The sequence below is a fragment of the Thalassophryne amazonica genome, chromosome 8, assembly GCF_902500255.1.
Source record: "Thalassophryne amazonica chromosome 8, fThaAma1.1, whole genome shotgun sequence".
Classification (NCBI taxonomy): Eukaryota; Metazoa; Chordata; class Actinopteri; order Batrachoidiformes; family Batrachoididae; genus Thalassophryne; species Thalassophryne amazonica.
The window spans coordinates 73809425-73823643 of NC_047110.1; the positions used below are offsets into that span (position 1 = coordinate 73809425).

The following is a 14219-nucleotide window of genomic DNA, read 5'->3' on the forward strand; positions in this document are numbered from 1 at the left end:
ATAACCGCCATTTTTTGAGGTAAGACAATGAAGTTTTGTTAACTAAAATAAGATTAGTCTCCTCTGTACCAGGCTAAAAACTTTAGCCGGGTAACGTGAAACTTTAGCTGACTAAGCGCTTTGTGCAACGACCAACATCAAAAAGTTAGTCAACTAAGTGAGTTTATTCGACTAAACAAGATTAGACTGCTTCATGAAACCGGGCCCTGGTGCTAAGTAGGTTGCTACTCTAAAATGACAAAGTCTTTGGTAGTAATCTAGTTACATGGGGCCTCATTAGGAGGATTTGCGGACATGTTGTTGCAGTTTACTCAGCTGTAGATGGTTGATCATAAAAGTTAAGGGGCTCCTTGTGACATTGTCATTGCTGTGGACTATGTAATCAACCATTTTCTGGTGTCACTTCCAGCTTGGCACCCAAGGCAGTTGCCGAGTTTGCCTAACTTGTTGTGATGCCCTTGTTGTGAATGTATTGGCTATAGGAAGGATCAACAAAGACAGACCTTTGCCCCCTGAAAGTTCAACTTGTTTAGAATTATATCTGAATGCAGTAGTAGAAGCTTTAGCATCTTTAAGTGCTACATTATTTGTTGTTCTATAAGGATATATATAAATATGTACATAAGTATGAGAAAGAATTTGATATTTGTCTTTATTCACACTGTTGGAATGTAGAACTACTCAAAGTAGCCTCTGTGTTCAAGTTTTTTTTCTTTACCTTAAATACAGTGACCAACTTTTTCAACAACTAAAGGACTCAAAGACCAACCAAGCCAGTCATACCATCTGCAGCACGAAACAGTCAGTGGGGTTTTATTTACCTTTTACATCTATACTTGCCATCAAAATAACATGAGAATGAGACTTTGCAGCAGATAACATAGCAGTCTGCTGATCAGATGGGGAAGTGGATGGTCAGAAAGGTGAGTGAGGTGGGTTTGAGTTTAAGACTAAGGGCCCCTTCACACATAGCACGAATAAATAGGAATCAGGGCGAATCACGGTGAAACAGCCCAAGTGAGTGAACCACGAACACAGTGCGAGCAGACGTCGGGGGGGACACACAGTTGGGCAGGCGTGAATGAACACAGTGTGAGCAACTGGAGCGTGTGGAACCACATCGCACAGCTGCTGTGGAAAAAAAAACAAAACAAAATACCCGCCACCCATGGGATTCGAACCTGCAAAATTGCAAACAAAAGCTTTGATTAACAGATGGAAACTTTACCACTGTCCTATAACCAGAGCTTAAAATGCCTAAAATCAACAAGGAGGTAAACGTATTTAAAAAAAAGAGAAAAGTGCTGTAACTGCCGCTGTCGTGGAGGAAAGAAAAAAAATAGCTGGAATGTGTTGCAACACATCGCACCTCTGCTGTGGAAAATACAAGTATGAACCATCTGTTCCTCTGTATGGTGTGTGGTGTACTCATGGTCACAGACATACAGTCGTGAGATGACATGAATGAAGCAGTGCGCTCTCATCATGTCCACATCTGCTGGCCCGGTGTGTACAGCCGGCCCGTGCGCATGTCCAGCTTGACACACATGTCATGTAGGCGGCGCGCTGCAGGACAGACACTGCGTCATGTGGAACAGAGCTCATGTGGGTGACATGACATTCAGACTGCCCGCTGCGTGTTATGATCTGATGGTCCGTTTCACTTGGGACAGCCTATCAGTGTGCGCGCCGTGCGCTTGCTCATTGCAGCCAGTTGCAACAGCGATATATGTTTTTATGTATGTCTACGTGAGGACAGCAAGCAGACACACGTGCATCACAGGGGACAAATGTTCCTTAGCTGGGACATCCAGAACCAGAGATCTCAACAGCTGCTACTGTCAGTGGACACGCCCCGTCAGTTTAGCACACATACCAACATGTCACTCTCTGTTATGTGATCATTATTTTTTAGTTATTTGTTATGTAATTGTGTATGTAGGTAGTGTAGTACTTATTAATATACCTGTCCTGGCTGTGGTCTCTGTGTTTTTAATGTGACACGTTGTGTGCACTGTGCACTGAACCCGTTATTTGCAGCTGTCAGTGAGTCTGGTAAGCTGGGAGGAGGCTCGCTGTGCTGTGTGCGCTCTGATGTGGCTGGCCGCTCCCCATCTGTACATCCATATCAGTAGTTCATGCAAGTGCGCTCCCCCCCACGGACGATTCACACGCACGGCACGTGTTGTGGGGGGAACCAACACTCTGGCACGCCACATGTAACACCACAGTCTTGGGGGCACTTAGACAAATTTCACATCCAGCTTGAAAGTGATTGTCTGCTGACTGTTTTCGTGCCAACAGTGCAAATGGCCACACATTTTCTAAGTGTCAAACGAGCGGTGTTGGATGTATGTGTCACCTGGAATTTGGCGAACACCTGCCGTGAGAGGGACTGAATGGGCTCTCACATGGGCACACACTGTCTTTTAGCCGCTGGTTTGCGCAGATAATTGTGTCTGAGGCAGTGGAGACAGCTCCAATTTTTCACGAATGGCACGCAGTTCCTCCTTCGTGCGCTAGTGGGCTTCAATCGTATGTGTGAAGGGGCCCTAACACAAGTTTTGTCAATTTTGGTGCAAGCAGGTACAAGCAGATAGGAGCAGTGAACTTGGTGCAACGTGTCTGTTTTATTCATGCATGTCAATCATTGTGTCGTACACAGGGATGGCAGATGCTTTTCCCACACATCTCTGGAACGATTTCTGTAGGTGGGAATTGTTATTGATGCGTGTAATGGAACATACAGTACTAAGTAGCTAGGCAGCGCACAGGTTGTAAAAAAAGAATTCTCAAACTACCAGGAGCCGACAGATATGAGATGAGCTCCATGCGCACTTACACAGTCGTCCTGCCCTCCTGGGCGTACAGTCAGTTCTAGACCAATCAGATCAGAGCAGCAGGGCGGTGCATGCAAGGTGAGCAGAGAGAGAGCAATGGGAGAGTATGTTAGCATCACTCCATGAGACGCAGCCTGACAACCAGACATGGATTCTGCTTCAGCCAACTCTGCTTTCTCTGACATGCCCGTAGTACGTAAATGTGAGAGTGACTGTGGTTGATGCCTTGGCATGACAACAAGCACAGAGAAGGCTTCCACACTGGAAGATCTGACCAGTCGGCTACATGAGAGAAATATGAGCACACCATCACATATAAAACACTGCTTCAACAAATACAAACAGAAACATGGGACATGTCCCTGGACTTTTGTGGGTGCTTCTGTGAAAGCTCAACTTAAATCATTTTGATTATAAATCTAAGTTAACAGCAACTGGATTTGTTGTTGGTCTTTTAGACTTTTCTCATCCAAAAGAATCTTCATGTTAAAACATAAATGTGGTATGTCCAATTATATATCTACTACTATAAGCAACAGGTTCCTTGTCATGTCCCACAGCAAACTGTACTCCAGGTTCTTGAAATGGATTAATGTTTCCGCCTGGTGGACATTTACCATTAATGCAGGTACAGTCCCTTGAGGTGTGGCTTCATCTTGAGATGCAGCTCCATCCAGAGATGGGTGTGGTATCTGTTCCAGAAACTGTCCTGTGCACCGGGAACATTTCCTGTATGTTCGTTTTGTAAATTGTTTTGTAATTTGTGTCTGTAGCATGTCCCAAGCAGAGGGTCACCCCTTTGAGTGTGGTCTGCTTGAGGTTTCTTTCTCAGAGGGAGTTTTTCCTTACCACTGTTGCTCTGGGTGTTGGTAAGGTTAGACCTTACTTGTGTGAAGCGCCTTGAGGCAACCTTGTTGTGATTTGGTGGTTGGCTCTCACTGCGGTATTGTATCACTTCCTGTTCCGGAGCACAGCAGTGTTTTTCTGTAGCTGTTTAATCTGCGCAGTTAGATTGATCTAGTTATCTAGATTACGATTTGTTTCCCAGTGTAATCTTTACGTGCCTTAACTAAAGCACTCCTTCTGCTGAATCACCTCTAAATTATTTAGACATTATTCACTTTGCGTGTTTTTAGGAATCCGCTAGCTTAGCGTAGCTACTAGCTCTTAGCCGATTTAGCATGGCGGCTTCTCCTGTCTCTCCCGCACTTTTCTGCTCTGGGTGTGAAATGTTTAGTTATTCCTCGGCCTCCTTTAGCAGTAATGGTACTTGTAATAAGTGTAGCTTATTCGTAGCTTTGGAGGCCAGGCTGGGCGAATTGGAGACTCGGCTCCGCACCGTGGAAAATTCTACAGCTAGCCAGGCCCCTGTAGTCGGTGCGGACCAAGGTAGCTTAGCCGCCGTTAGTTACCCCCTGGCAGATCCCGAGCAGCCGGGAAAGCAGGCTGACTGGGTAATTGTGAGGAGGAAGCGTAGCCCTAAACAGAAGCCCCGTGTACACCGCCAACCCATTCACATCTCTAACCGTTTTTCCCCACTCGACGACACACCCGCCGAGGATCAAACTCTGGTTATTGGCGACTCTGTTTTGCGAAATGTGAAGTTAGCGACACCAGCAACCATAGTCAGTTGTCTTCCAGGGGCCAGAGCAGGCGACATTGAAGGAAATTTGAAACTGCTGGCTAAGGCTAAGCGTAAATTTGGTAAGATTGTAATTCACGTCGGCAGTAATGACACCCGGTTACGCCAATCGGAGGTCACTAAAATTAACATTAAATCGGTGTGTAACTTTGCAAAAACAATGTCGGACTCTGTAGTTTTCTCTGGGCCCCTCCCCAATCGGACCGGGAGTGACATGTTTAGCCGCATGTTCTCCTTGAATTGCTGGCTGTCTGAGTGGTGTCCAAAAAATGAGGTGGGCTTCATAGATAATTGGCAAAGCTTCTGGGGAAAACCTGGTCTTGTTAGGAGAGACGGCATCCATCCCACTTTGGATGGAGCAGCTCTCATTTCTAGAAATCTGGCCAATTTTCTTAAATCCTCCAAACCGTGACTATCCAGGGTTGGGACCAGGAAGCAGAGTTGTAGTCTTACACACCTCTCTGCAGCTTCTCTCCCCCTGCCATCCCCTCATTACCCCATCCCCGTAGAGACGGTGCCTGCTCCCAGACTACCAATAACCAGCAAAAATCTATTTAAGCATAAAAATTCAAAAAGAAAAAATAATATAGCACCTTCAACTGCACCACAGACTAAAACAGTTAAATGTGGTCTATTAAACATTAGGTCTCTCTCTTCTAAGTCCCTGTTGGTAAATGATATAATAATTGATCAACATATTGATTTATTATGCCTTACAGAAACCTGGTTACAGCAGGATGAATATGTTAGTTTAAATGAGTCAACACCCCCGAGTCACACTAACTGTCAGAATGCTCGTAGCACGGGCCGGGGCGGAGGATTAGCAGCAATCTTCCATTCCAGCTTATTAATTAATCAAAAACCCAGACAGAGCTTTAATTCATTTGAAAGCTTGACTCTTAGTCTTGTCCATCCAAATTGGAAGTCCCAAAAACCAGTTTTATTTGTTATTATCTATCGTCCACCTGGTCGTTACTGTGAGTTTCTCTGTGAATTTTCAGACCTTTTGTCTGACTTAGTGCTTAGCTCAGATAAGATAATTATAGTAGGCGATTTTAACATCCACACAGATGCTGAGAATGACAGCCTCAACACTGCATTTAATCTATTATTAGACTCTATTGGCTTTGCTCAAAAAGTAAATGAGTCCACCTACCACTTTAATCATATCTTAGATCTTGTTCTGACTTATGGTATGGAAATAGAAGACTTAACAGTATTCCCTGAAAACTCCCTTCTGTCTGATCATTTCTTAATAACATTTACATTTACTCTGATGGACTACCCAGCAGTGGGGAATAAGTTTCATTACACTATAAGTCTTTCAGAAAGCGCTGTAACTAGGTTTAAGGATATGATTCCTTCTTTATGTTCTCTAATGCCATATACCAACACAGTGCAGAGTAGCTACCTAAACTCTGTAAGTGAGATAGAGTATCTCGTCAATAGTTTTACATCCTCATTGAAGACAACTTTGGATGCTGTAGCTCCTCTAAAAAAGAGAGCTTTAAATCAGAAGTGCCTGACTCCGTGGTATAACTCACAAACTCGTAGCTTAAAGCAGATAACCCGTAAGTTGGAGAGGAAATGGCGTCTCACTAATTTAGAAGATCTTCACTTAGCCTGGAAAAAGAGTCTGTTGCTCTATAAAAAAGCCCTCCATAAAGCTAGGACATCTTTCTACTCATCACTAATTGAAGAAAATAAGAACAACCCCAGGTTTCTTTTCAGCACTGTAGCCAGGCTGACAAAGAGTCAGAGCTCTATTGAGCTGAGTATTCCATTAACTTTAACTAGTAATGACTTCATGACTTTCTTTGCTAACAAAATTTTAACTATTAGAGAAAAAATTACTCATAACCATCCCAAAGACGTATCGTTATCTTTGGCTGCTTTCAGTGATGCCGGTATTTGGTTAGACTCTTTCTCTCCGATTGTTCTGTCTGAGTTATTTTCATTAGTTACTTCATCCAAACCATCAACATGTTTATTAGACCCCATTCCTACCAGGCTGCTCAAGGAAGCCCTACCATTATTTAATGCTTCGATCTTAAATATGATCAATCTATCTTTGTTAGTTGGCTATGTACCACAGGCTTTTAAGGTGGCAGTAATTAAACCATTACTTAAAAAGCCATCACTTGACCCAGCTATCTTAGCTAACTATAGGCCAATCTCCAACCTTCCTTTTCTCTCAAAAATTCTTGAAAGGGTAGTTGTAAAACAGCTAACTGATCATCTGCAGAGGAATGGTCTATTTGAAGAGTTTCAGTCAGGTTTTAGAATTCATCATAGTACAGAAACAGCATTAGTGAAGGTTACAAATGATCTTCTTATGGCCTCGGACAGTGGACTCATCTCTGTGCTTGTTCTGTTAGACCTCAGTGCTGCTTTTGATACTGTTGACCATAAAATTTTATTACAGAGATTAGAGCATGCCATAGGTATTAAAGGCACTGCGCTGCGGTGGTTTGAATCATATTTGTCTAATAGATTACAATTTGTTCATGTAAATGGGGAATCTTCTTCACAGACTAAAGTTAATTATGGAGTTCCACAAGGTTCTGTGCTAGGACCAATTTTATTCACTTTATACATGCTTCCCTTAGGCAGTATTATTAGACGGTATTGCTTAAATTTTCATTGTTACGCAGATGATACCCAGCTTTATCTATCCATGAAGCCAGAGGACACACACCAATTAGCTAAACTGCAGGATTGTCTTACAGACATAAAGACATGGATGACCTCTAATTTCCTGCTTTTAAACTCAGATAAAACTGAAGTTATTGTACTTGGCCCCACAAATCTTAGAAACATGGTGTCTAACCAGATCCTTACTCTGGATGGCATTACCCTGACCTCTAGTAATACTGTGAGAAATCTTGGAGTCATTTTTGATCAGGATATGTCATTCAAAGCGCATATTAAACAAATATGTAGGACTGCTTTTTTGCATTTATGCAATATCTCTAAAATCAGAAAGGTCTTGTCTCAGAGTGATGCTGAAAAACTAATTCATGCATTTATTTCCTCTAGGCTGGACTATTGTAATTCATTATTATCAGGTTGTCCTAAAAGTTCCCTAAAAAGCCTTCAGTTAATTCAAAATGCTGCAGCTAGAGTACTGACGGGGACTAGAAGGAGAGAGCATATCTCACCCATATTGGCCTCTCTTCATTGGCTTCCTGTTAATTCTAGAATAGAATTTAAAATTCTTCTTCTTACTTATAAGGTTTTGAATAATCAGGTCCCATCTTATCTTAGGGACCTCGTAGTACCATATCACCCCAATAGAGCGCTTCGCTCTCAGACTGCAGGCTTACTTGTAGTTCCTAGGGTTTGTAAGAGTAGAATGGGAGGCAGAGCCTTCAGCTTTCAGGCTCCTCTCCTGTGGAACCAGCTCCCAATTCAGATCAGGGAGACAGACACCCTCTCTACTTTTAAGATTAGGCTTAAAACTTTCCTTTTTGCTAAAGCTTATAGTTAGGGCTGGATCAGGTGACCCTGAACCATCCCTTAGTTATGCTGCTATAGATGTAGACTGCTGGGGGGTTCCCATGATGCACTGTTTCTTTCTCTTTTTGCTCTGTATGCACCACTCTGCATTTAATCATTAGTGATCGATCTCTGCTCCCCTCCACAGCATGTCTTTTTCCTGGTTCTCTCCCTCAGCCCCAACCAGTCCCAGCAGAAGACTGCCCCTCCCTGAGCCTGGTTCTGCTGGAGGTTTCTTCCTGTTAAAAGGGAGTTTTTCCTTCCCACTGTAGCCAAGTGCTTGCTCACAGGGGGTCGTTTTGACCGTTGGGGTTTTACATAATTACTGTATGGCCTTGGCTTACAATATAAAGCGCCTTGGGGCAACTGTTTGTTGTGATTTGGCGCTATATAAAAAAAAAATTGAATTGATTGATTGATTTGGTGCTATATAAATGAAAATAAATTGGAAAAAAATTGAAAATACAGTAAAATTTCACCAAGAGCTCTAGCAGTCTTAGAAGATGAAGAATTAAGTCTAATGTAGGCGCTGAAGTCATCATTGCCAGTGCATTTCCCCAGATTCCATAGTGTGAAGTGGGTTAGAGACAACAACTCCCCCTGGATGAGATGCCAGTCTATCACAGGTTACTTCCATTAGGGCCCCTTCACACATAACACGAAAGGCGCAGAAACTGGAAGAAAATCTGCGAAGCAAACATGAAATGGGGAACCACAAACCATCGTGCGCGTGCACGAACATAGTGCGAGCAGCTGGAATGTGTTGCACCACATCGCGCCGCTGATGTGAAGAAAAAGAAGATAAAAACCAGCTGTATAATTAGTGAATATCACTGGGTTCATATAAATAATAAATGAAAGGGGACGCAATACAGAACCCTGCGGTTAAATAACCCGGAGATAAATGTATTTTTTTTTTAAAAGAGAAAAAAGTGCCATAATAACTGACAAAACAACATTTGTTACAGTGTATTTTTAGTGATACATGACTGAAAGTGGCCTATTTGTGGCGCTGTTGGCTTGTCATATTGTCATAATCCTGCGACGTGCATGTTCTGCCGAACACGCGTGACATTCAGATCGCCTGCTGTGTGATCTGACAGTCCATTTCACATGCAGTTCCACCTTCATGCGCTAGTTGGCTTCAACTGTGTTATGTGTGAAGGGGCCCTTATAATTGTCCAGGTCTCCCTTGCAAAAGAGATTTCAATTTCAATGTGACTAACCTGGTTAAATAAACGTTAAATGAAAAAATCCCCAGATAGGTCCTGTACCCATTTACAGCTGGGTGGACTTGGACAGTGCAGATGAGTATCTTGTCCCAGTGCACAGACAGGTTGTGCGACTTGGAATTGAAGACAGGTCTACATATTGGCAGCCCAACTCCTCTCCAGTGAGCTACCAGCTGTCTTAGATGGAGAGTATTTTAAAGCAAACAATTTTTTCAACACAAGAGGTCTTTATACCATTTCTTTTTTTACTTGAGAAGGTTTTGCCAATTTAACTTGAATGGCTTCTATTGCACCCATCTAAGACCATGTATTATCTGTTTCCAAAATGTGTAACTTTTCATCAGAAGTGGCCCTTGTCTTTTAGGGCTTACTCACACTAAGTGTAGGTGCCTTGGACTGTGGCAAGCCATGGGCAAAATCAATTGTAATGGGAATCGTACATACTCAGGTGTATTGGGCAAGACTTGGTTACACTTGTATGGAAGAAAATATAAAATAGTAGGTAATATGAATTTTGTCTGCTGTTCTGAAATATCATACCTGATTTCCTCAATTTTGAAATTGGGACAGAAATGTGGTGTTGTGAAAGTGTAGGAACACGGACCCACAACAGGGGGCGCAAATGAACGGACAATGGAGAAAGTCAAATAACAAAGCTTTACTGTTGTGAATACGCACAACAAACACAACAGATTACAATTGTGGTTATAACCAATTCTAATGGTGTCGTGTGGGCAGGCTCGACGATAGGAGACGTCTGTCCGAGTCGAACCGGAACCACCCGATTTTCTCCGCCACCGGACCCCGGGAATACTGGAGCCGCCAAGTCCCGAACTCCCAGGTGGCCACTGCCTCCGCTCGTCGGATCCGGTACTGCTGGCGAGGAACAGAAACAGTCAGATGTGGGTGCGGCTGCACCCAGCAACACGTAGGGTGGAAACACCACCTCCACCTCTAATCAACAACAACACTGTAGTGCAGGAATGCGAGTACTTATCCCAAAATACAGTCTCCTGCTGTTCTTCTCTCTTTCTGTGCAAAGCAACAAAGTATTACTGTCACGAAAACAACACAATAGGCTGAGTACGTTACCTCCTTGGTAGAGCGATATCTAGGCAATGAGGTGGAGATGCCGTCCAGCTGATATACCCTTCAGCTGATGGATGTCAGCTGTTTTGGTTGATGGGTGACAGCTGTCACCTTGGCTGCTCCTGTGAGGCGGCAGCGCCCTCTGGTGCCTGGAGCCCGCACTCCAGGCAGGGCGCCCTCTGGTGGTGGTGGGCCAGCAGTACCTCCTCTTCAGCGGCCCACACAACATGTGGGCTAAATTTGACAAATAGTGACCACCCTTAATGATGATAACAATTATGTTGTGTTTTACAAAGATTGTCTTGAGCTTCTCTGAAATTCTAGCTCCATACAAGATAACAAGATTCTTTTTCTGGTCTTGAAAAATGTAATCTATAGTTTCTTGCTTTCCAGGAAGTAGTTGCTGACTTGACAAAGGTACACTTTGGATATCCATGTCACAAGTAAAGGGAGCCACCCTTAAATTCCCATAATTCCCTTAAATTCTTATAATGTGGTCCCGTCATCACTCCTCAAGAAGATGGGGGATACTTCGTACATCACAAGTATCGAGCCTCTGGACACAAGTGGACTTTAATGACTATCAAGAAATACTATGGAATGATTTTTTTGTTGAATAGGTTTACCTTGTTTTTTTTACAATAGAGACTCTCCCCCCACTGGTATATACTTTTCATAATACCAATGTTACAATGTAAAAACAAAAAACAAATTGAAGTTGTCTCCTGAATGCAATGTCTTAAAGACCAACAAACAGTCCAGTTGCTGTATGGTGCACGTGGAAAGTATTCACAGTGCTTCACTTGTTCCACATTTTGTTTTGTTACAGCCTTATTTCAAATTGGAGTAAATCCATTTTTTCCCCTCAAAACTCACAGTACCCCATATTGACAACATAGTCTATTCGAATATGATGCCACAAGCTTGGTACACCTATCACTGAGCAGTTCTGCTCATTCCTCTTTACAGCACCTCTAAAGCTCCATCAGGTTGGATGGGGAGCATCGTTGCACAGCCATTTCCAGATCTCTCCAGAGATGTTAAATCGTATTCAGGTCTGGGATCTGGCTGGGCCATTCTTGGAGCTAGTATTCTGTTGCTGATCAACACCAGTCTTAGCTCAGGCTGTGACCTGCTAGCCCTTAAACATGCTATGGTGAAACCTTTAATCAAAAAGAAAAACCTTGATCCCTCCATATGTTTAAATTTTAGGCCCATATTCCAGCTTCCCTTTTTATCTAAGATTTTGGAGAGAGTAGTGTACATCCAGCTGTCATTTTTTGCCCAGCACAACATTCATGAAAAGTTTCAGTCTGGCTTAAAACCTAGACATAGCACTGAAACTGCCCTGCTGAGAGTTTTTAATGATTTGATTTTCGCTGCTAACTCAGGTAGTCCTGCCAGCTGATGCTTTTAGACCTCTCAGCTGCCTTTGACACAGTGGACCTTGCGATCCTGTTGTATCGTCTTGAGCAGTGTGTGAGCATTACAGGGTCTGCCCTCAGCTGGTTCAGGTCCTACAGTTGTTGTCAAGAGTTTACATACCCTGGCAGAATTTTAGATTTTTTGGCCATTGTTCAGAGAATATGAATGATAACACAAAACGTTTAATTTTCACTCGTGGTTAGTGTTTGTGGGAAGCCATTTATTGTCAGACAACTGTATTTTCTCTTTTTAAATCATAATGACAACAGAAACTAATCAAATGACCCTGATCAAAAGTTTACATATGCTGGTGATTTTGGCCTGATAACGTGCACACAAGTTGACACAAACGGGTTTGAATGGCTACTAAAGGTAACCCTCCTCACCTGTGATTTGTTTGAGTGTAAACAGTGTGTGTGTATAAAAGGTCAATGATTTTCTGACAGACCCTTGCATCTGTCATCCAGTGCTGCACTGACATTTCTGGTTTCTGAATTATAGGGAAAACAAAAACATTGTCAAAGAAAAGGTAATTGAACTGTATAAAACAGGAAAAGGATATAAAAAGATATCCAAGGGACTGAGAATGTCAATTAGCAGTGTTCAAACTCTAAGTAGTGGAAAATGAGGGATTCTGTTGGAACCAAACCATGGTCAGGTAGACCAACAAAAATTTCAGCAACAACTGCCAGGAAAATTGTTCAGGATGCAAAGAAAAACCCACAAATAACTTCAGCTGAAGTGCAGGACTCTTTGAAAAAAGTGGCGTGGCTGTTTCAAGATCCTCAACAAGGAGACAGTTGAAGAAAAATGGGCTGCATGTTCGGTTCGCCAGAAGAAATCCATTACTATGCAAATGTCACAAAGTATCCCACTTACACCAACAGCCCAGAGAACAAAGTAATTTGGAGTCATGAGACCAAAATTTAACTTTTTGGCCACAACCATAAATGTTACATTTTTAGAGGAGTCATCAAGGCCTATGATGAAAGATATACCATTGATACTGTGAAGCATGGAGGTGGATCGATGTTTTGGGGATGTGTAAACTACAAAGGCGCAGGAAACGTGGTCAAAATTGAAGCCAGGATAAATGCAGCATGTTATCAGAAAATACTGGACGAAAATTTGAACTCATCAGCCCGGAAGCTGCACATGGGACATACTTGAATGTTCCAACATGACAACAATCTAAAACACAAGGCCAAGTCAACCTGTCATTGGCTACAGTAGAATAAAGTGAAGGTTCTGGAGTGGCCATCTCAGTCTCCTGACCTGAATAAAAAACTGGGGTATGTAAACATTTGATCAGGATCATTTGGATAGTTTCTGTTGTCATTATCATTTTAAAAGAGTAAACACAGTTGTTTGACAATAAATGGCTTCACACAACCACTGACCATAAGTGAAAAAACGTTTTTGTGTTATCATTCATATTCTCTGAAATATGGCCAAAAAAATTAAAGGGTATGTAAACGTTTGACCACAACGGTACCTTACAGAGCGGAGCTTTTATGTGCGGTTAATGAATCCAAGACAGAGACTATCCTGTTTGGATGAAACAATTCCACAGCCTGCTCTGCTGATATCCTGGGCCCCCTGAGCTCCAACATTCAGTCATGTGTAAGGAACCTCGGGGTGATTTTTGACAGGCATTTTAAATTTGATAGGCAGATCAGTGCTGTTGTTAAAACAAGCTTTTAACAACTCCATCTTTCAGCAAAGACCAAGTCCTATTTTTCTATGATTGACTTTAAAAAGGTTATCCATGCCTTCATTACAAGTAGGTTAAATTGTTGGATTAGATTAGATTAGATAGAACTTTAATGATCCCTTGGGAAGACTCCCTCAGGGAAACTGAGGTTCAAGCAGCATTGTATAGCAGCACCAATGGTAGGAGTGCAAAGTGCAAATGAAAAAAGAACAAAACACAACAATTGTAACTCCCTTTATGTTGGCTTCGACCAGTCGTCTCGCAACCGCCTTGAGATCATTGCTGCTGGTCATCTGCTCTCAGGGAAGAAAAAGCGTGACCACATTACTCCAGTCTTGGCCTCCCTCCACTGGCTCCCTGTCTGATATTGCGTTGATTTTAAACTTTTCTTAATTGTTTTCAAAGCCCTTAGTCGTCTGGCCCCTGTGTACCTCTCTGAGCTCCTGCTTTGCTACATCCCAACTCGAACCTTAAGGTCTTCTGACCAGCTATTGCTGGAGGTGCCAAAAACTAAAGTCTAGAGGTAGCAGGGCCTTTGCAGCAGGTAGGCCCTGGGAACAGCGACTGTTCCCAGGCTTTGGAACAGTCTCCCCCTCTACAACCCCTGGCAAAAATTATGGAATCACCGGCCTCGGAGGATGTTCATTCAGTTGTTTAATTTTGTAGAAAAAAAGCAGATCACAGACATGACACAAAACTAAAGTCATTTCAAATGGCAACTTTCTGGCTTTAAGAAACACTATAAGAAATCAGGAAAAAAGATTGTGGCAGTCAGTAAC

The 14219-nt window shown here is 42.6% G+C and overlaps 1 protein-coding gene across 6 annotated transcripts in view; it reads right to left on the minus strand.

The window, feature by feature from the left end:
• Positions 1–14219, minus strand: part of shank3a (SH3 and multiple ankyrin repeat domains 3a) — a 624660-nt gene that overhangs the window by 2730 nt on the left and 607711 nt on the right. For 2 of the 6 annotated variants that reach the window (XR_004562245.1, XM_034176661.1), the window contains one exon: positions 2843–2877. The exons of the other annotated variants lie outside the window; for them this stretch is intronic. Coding sequence is in view for 1 of the 2 variants with exons in the window: in XM_034176661.1 (XP_034032552.1) it covers positions 2843–2877 (35 nt within the window). In the remaining variant the exon portion in view is untranslated. The remainder of the gene's footprint in view (positions 1–2842; positions 2878–14219) is intronic. 6 annotated transcript variants of the gene reach the window in all.